Below are 6482 nucleotides of genomic sequence, written 5' to 3' on the forward strand. Positions count from 1 at the left end.
TACAAAGGGGACATATGCATGGCACATTGTGTCTTTATTTGATCTCACATGCACCAATGACTTTATAATAACCTGCACCTTTCATTTCTCCACATAAATGATCTTAGGGATTTGGGTCCCATATCACCATATTGCAGAGAGACAGACCATTTTGTTATAGAGAATGAAAGAGAGACTAGGTAGAGAATTCTTTCAAAACCATTAAGAAAAGAAGGATTTTGCATAAAGGGACAACACTCAGCAACTCCCTTTCTAAATCATAAAAGCAAGCACATTGAGTATCATTGTATTAGTTTATTCTAGAGGCGTTTATCAGTCATGAAACTTCAGTGTGCCTTCAATTTTGTTTCCCGGCAGTTCTCACTGCTAGCCACATGCTTTCGTCAATAACTACATCCATTTAAGTTGCTTGACCTTTTAAATAGATAATGGTGCTCAGGAAACAGCCATTTTCTGACAGTGTGTCATTCAGGACTGTATCAATGTACCTAAAAGAACACATTTCCTCTGAACTAGCACTGGCCTTTTTCTTTTAGCTGACTTTTACACGGTAAAAAAAACCCTTCTATTTATCAAAGAATCCCGAAAAAAAAAGGTTTCACATTGTCCACAAACATTTTAAGCAGCACAACTGTTTTCAACACTAAAGAAGTGTTTCTTGAGCACCAAATCAGAATATTAGAATGAGTTCTGAAGAATCATGTGACACTGAAGAATGGAGTAATTGCTGTCATCACAGGAATAAAATGCAGTTCAAAATGTATTAGGTAAAATATAAATACAGTACACATATATACATAGATAGTTTGCATCAATGACTAAGTCAATAGTTTAATATTGCAATGTCATTCTGATTCAATGACAATTCACAAAGTTTCATGTGTAGTTCGCTTCAGACACACTGTCACACCTTTTTTTCAAATTTTCCTAAGTTTTCTCATTTTCATTTACTTTTTTGCTGCTAAGTTTTATGTTTATAATGTTGTGATTAATCTCAGAGTGGGTTACTTTGATTAATAGCTTAGAACTCATTACTGAAGAATTGTAAAGACTATGAAGAAAAGCACTTCTTGAACTAAGGTCACTAAAATAATTATGCATTCACTATTGCACTATGCAATAAACAGTTTTTAGAGACATGGGTGTAAAACAATGAAAGCATTTCAGATGAAAGCTAAACTGAAAACTTTTTTTCCAGTCTTCTTAAAGCGTGGATTCTCTGAAAACCTTCTGTTCTGATTCTCTGTCTGACTACTAAGCTGCTACTTGCAATTTATATGCCAAGTGGCTCTTGGTCAGAATAAATTGCAACTACTCTACTGTATGATCAAACTTCAGGGAAAGGGCACAACAATTACTGTACATCAGAGCTCAGGGTACTTCCAGAGATGAAAAACAAAGACAGTCAGGTAGGAGGAATACAGTAGACATTTTGAGGTATTCTATATCAAACTGCGCAAAGGAAATGTTCTGACTCTGGCAGTTTTGTTGGAAAGTAAGGTCTCACTATGCCAACACAATTTATTTATATACCACACTGAGGTGACAAAGTTTTTGTTGCATTTTAATTATACGCCTCCATAAATGCATCGCTATTTTATAATCACAGCTTAAAATAATGACAATGAACATATTTTAGCTATTTTTAATGGAACCAAAAGCATCTGCAGGCATTATATTGGCATGAATTCACACATTTTAAAGTTTAAATTGTGCACTTAGTCCTCCATCAACATTATCATAATTAGTTAGCAATGATTCTTTAATGAAGAAACCACATCCACATTTTATTAAAATATATATAGTATTATTTAATATTTTCCTGTAATATTTTTTTGGAAACTGTGTTAATTTGATAAATACCAAGTTTGAAAGAGCAGCATTTACCTGAAGTAGATTTTTTTTCTAACAATTTAAAAATGTCCTTATTTTCACTTTTCAATAATTAAATGCATACTTGCTAAGTAATAATAAAACATTAGTAATAGTAGTAGCAGTATGTGTGTGTGTGTGTGTGTGTTAGAAAAAGCACACTAAAGTTTTTCTGTTGTGTTATGTACATAATAGTTAATTAAAACAGTTATGAATCATTGCACAACTATATTTGGATAAACTTAACAAGTGAATAGTTTGTTCATTTTCAAAAAAGCAAGATGTTGAAAAAGTCCTCCTATGAGATTTGAGTTGATAGGTGGTCTGTAATATTGTGATCTACCACCTGACAAAGTTTGAGAACTACTGTGCAAAAGAGCTTTAAAAAATGCCAAAAATACATTAAAGCATGAAACAATCTGGCCAACATTCCAAGGATATATGCCATATCTCCAAATTAAGCATGTTTACCTGTAAACAACTTGTTTATTCCAGTTTTCGGTGAGAAAGGCAGCTGGCCACCCGTGTCCTCCTGTGGTGCAGTGTTTCTCTGAGCATATCTCTAGCCCAGCGTGGCTGATTAACTGGCAGCAGGTGAGTGTAATAGGCCAATTAACTTGCTGCCAACTCACCATCTAGTTCATTCAAAACACAAAAAACACAACAGGGGTCTGTTAAAAAATATATATTACAGAGGCCACCCAGTTGCTCTTCCTCCACAAGGCCTAGGTGGGTTTATAATGCACCAGCACAAAAATGTTTGATATTTAAGATTCCTGAAATGTTTCAAATGCTGTCTGGCTTTAGAGCTAAAGCTACCATCAGGAGTTCACTGGCTTTCCTTATAAGCTGGCCATCATTTTATCTAGTATTTGCAGTATTCTAGTATTTTACTACTGTATTTTAAATTTATTATAGCAAGTCTACAAAAGCACACACACTGTAAATGACATCATGCCTTGTCTGAGCCATTTCTAAAATTCATTGTGTCAGTCATTGTGTTTATAATTTTATGTTCATTTATATCATTATATCATCACCATTATATGATCATGTATATCAAAGGTAATTTTTGAAATTTATTGTTAAGTATAATGAAATATATGTTGCATTTAAGTGCTTTAAAAAAATAACAGCACAACAATTTTTATGTAGGTTTCTGTGTAGTAAATTAACTAAATGAAAGGTTTGGTTAAGGGTTTTTGATGGTTTTGAAATATTTTTATGTGACCTTGCATGTTTTGAGAGGTAGGGAGTTTTATGGTCTGATAGTGAGGGGTGTAGTAGTTTGAATCTTTCAATGCCATCTCCAGATGTTAAAGGTCTATTGCTGGGGTGTGTGGGTGGTCTTTGATGATGCTTCTATCATACATTTCCTAATCAGATGAGACAGCAATCTCAGTTAGTAACTAGACAGGTTTCACCTCCCGCTGTAGGGCTTTACGGTCAGTTACCATACCACACTGTGATGCAACCTGTCAGTATGCCTCCAGTAGGGATTCTGTAAAAATTAATAAGGATCTGAGGAAATGTCATAGCTCCCTTAAATAATTTAAAGAAGTACACAAGCTGATCCACTGTTTAAATCACACAAGGGGTTCTCTGTGAGATGAATGCTAACAATTTTGAAGATACCGATCCTTTTCATGTTGATGCTGATAAGGATATTGCGGTAACCTAGCCCAGTGGTCTTTGTCTTTTTCTGAAATAATGGTATTAAAGAAAACCTGCCTATGTGTATTTTTCTTTTCCACATGGGACAGGACAGTATTTTTTTCAATGAAAACAGTGTGACCTATAGATCTGTTGGTCCAGTATAGGCAAATTGGTAAAAGTGTGCAGTGCCTGGAATGGTGGGAATATTCTAAGTACAAGTTACATTAAGCTCAGTCAACAGCATTTGCCGCAATATTGCTGATGACTACAAATAATAACTCATCCCTTGTGAAAGAAAGAAAGAAAGAAAAAGAAAGAAAATCAAGGTTATTATGAGGCACTTACGACTGAAGGAAATAGGGCACATTTTTGAGGATTTAAAAGCAGAAACAGGAAGATTATAATTTTATAAAATCCCTTACATTAATTATTCTTTAAAAAATTTGTATTATTGAGCTTTTAATGTTGATCTTGTCATTTATACAGTTATTTTAGGGTTTATCCACCTCATTTTGTAATGCAGAATAAGCCATTTTGTGTGATTTTGTGAGAATTCTGATTCATTAGCCGCTATAGGTAAATAACTAAGAATAACAAAGTGCAGTAAACAGTAAAACTATTTGGCTATTATAAAACTATTTTAACAAACAACAAATACCAGTTTGCAGTATCAAGCAGCATAATGGACTGTTTTTGTACAGCTAAAATAACTGAAAGCAACTGACACCAGAAGCCTCGAATGTCTTGTACCTAATGTGTATTGAGTATTTTCAAATGTACAGATTGGACCCATTCGTTTCCACTGTAAGTGCCTCAATGTAACTGAGATTTTTACAATTTTTAAAGAAAGTGAAGGCCAAGTGGAAATTAGTTTTTAAGGTAATAAACATTGTACCATAAATGTTGTCAAGTGAGCTTTACTAAATCCAGAATACTCCTATTAATATTAATGACTCAACATTAAATACTGAGGTGAGATAGTTCACCTTCAGTTGCTAGTCCCCATTGACTTCCATAGTATGGAAAACAAAACACTATGCAAGTCAATGGGGACCAGCAACTGAAGGTGAGCTATCCCTTTAAGGTCACTTGGATGTATAGGAGATGTTAAAAATGTATGTGAAATGAATATACCTGTTTGTTGATTGGTGCAGAATCTGATCCATCTGGGTATGCCTGTCCAACTGAGTTGACTTTTAGCAGCAATCTCACCTCATCTGCACACAGCGAGAGCACCTGGCGTCCTTGAAGGTTACAACTCTGTTGGCTGGTTCTGGCTCTGTTGGCTGGTTCAGAGCATAAAAGGTGTTGAACTCGTTAGGCAGAGAGGAATCATGGGAGGATGCACACATGTTCTTCTGTTTGTAGTCTGAGAGGACCACTATACCTTGCCACATGTGCTATGGGTCATTAATGCTAATGTGTTCCTCTAAATTCTGTCTGAGTGTGTTTTTCCCTTTTTGGATTGATCCTGGTTGACTTCAGTATTTAAAGCATAATTACAATACAAAATCTGTCGCTTTGATAAAAATATTAACTTCTCATAAATTATTTCTGGTTCTTTATAAAAGCATGTACAGTATTGTACAAACGTTTGGGGTTATCAAAGAATCCTGAAAAAAATTTATTTAATTTTTTCACAAAAATATTAAGCAGCAAAACTGTTTTTTAACTTTTTTTTCCAGCACTAAATCAGCATATTAGAATGGTTTCTGAAGGATCATGTGATAATGAACACTGGAGTAATGTTGAAAATTCAGCTTTGCCATCACAGGAATAAATCACATTTTAAAATATATTCAAATAAAAAAATTATAATATAAAAAAAAAAGAAATAGAAAGTAATTTTAAACAGTAATAATATTTCACAATATTACTAAATGTTTTACTGTATTTTTGATCAAATGAATGCAGCTTTGTTGAGCAAAAGAGATTTTCTTTGAAACATTAAGAAAAATCTTGGAGTCATCAACCAGCTGACTATTCATTTATTAAAGTTGCCTGATTTATAATTTTTTTCTCAATTTTTTATTATTACTATTTTTCATCACTTTTGTTCATAAGGTAAGTTCCTGACCCACAAGTTGATCCCATCATTTCTGTTGTGTTTATACAATTTTTGTTTCTCGTTTTAATGGCATTTACAGTCCATGACTAGAAAATTAGCTGGTGCTTTAATATTTAGCTTTATTGATCAATTCTTTAGCAATATTATTAATATCATGCTGTCATCTCTGATTGGATGACTGATCATAAGTGGTTTCTGATTAAAACATCTGAGCATGCCTGACTTCAGGCTAATATTGTGAATGTACTTTTCCCCAGATGTAGACTCTGGCACTGCTGTCTCTGCTTGATTCAATTCTTAATCAGTATATCCAGATCTAACCGAGATGATTGCTTACACAACTGCAATTTCTCTGCAAAAAACAGCAACCACAATATAGTCTTTAACCTTCCCTTTAAGTCTGGTGGATTTAGTACATATTTCAGGCACAATCTTTCATCAACAGCACATCACAGATTTTAAATACCTAGTGTGTAAAATGGAACAACATGCTCCAAAACACACAAATGGTCTGCAATACAATACCCAGAAGAATTGCATGGTCAAATTCATTACACTGTGTCAGATGATGAAAACATACTGAGACCATTGTAATATGGCACTGAAAAATTCAACATGATTTGGCCAACATGCTGGTGTATTTTTTTAATAAAAAAAGTGGCCTCCTCGCTACAAAACCTATAAAAAAAAGTATACTTTTATAGTAAGATGTATAATTTAATAAGGATAGTAAGTGGCCACTTTTATTATTAAAAATAATTTTTATTTTATATATTAAGTCATATATTATCTGTTATGGCTCCACTCTTGACTTACAGATACAATGCAGGCATATTTTTTATTAGGACACATGTGACAGCTTATTTCCTCATGCCTCAGGGCTTGG

The 6482-nt window shown here is 33.7% G+C and overlaps 1 protein-coding gene across 1 annotated transcript in view; it reads right to left on the reverse strand.

Annotated features, from left to right (window-relative positions):
• Positions 1 to 4925, reverse strand: part of LOC107592976 (zinc finger protein 595-like) — a gene marked incomplete at its 3' end in the record, with an annotated part of 9506 nt that extends 4581 nt beyond the window's left edge. Inside the window, exons 1-2 of the mRNA XM_016282559.1 lie at positions 4741 to 4925; positions 3874 to 3875 (exon numbers count right to left, since the gene is read on the reverse strand). Coding sequence (XP_016138045.1) covers positions 3874 to 3875; positions 4741 to 4925 — 187 coding nt within the window. The remainder of the gene's footprint in view (positions 1 to 3873; positions 3876 to 4740) is intronic.
• Between the last annotated feature and the right edge of the window lie 1557 nt (positions 4926 to 6482).

Source organism: Sinocyclocheilus grahami, unplaced genomic scaffold, assembly GCF_001515645.1.
Source record: "Sinocyclocheilus grahami isolate Dianchi unplaced genomic scaffold, SAMN03320097.WGS_v1.1 scaffold161.1, whole genome shotgun sequence".
NCBI classification, from domain to species: domain Eukaryota; kingdom Metazoa; phylum Chordata; class Actinopteri; order Cypriniformes; family Cyprinidae; genus Sinocyclocheilus; species Sinocyclocheilus grahami.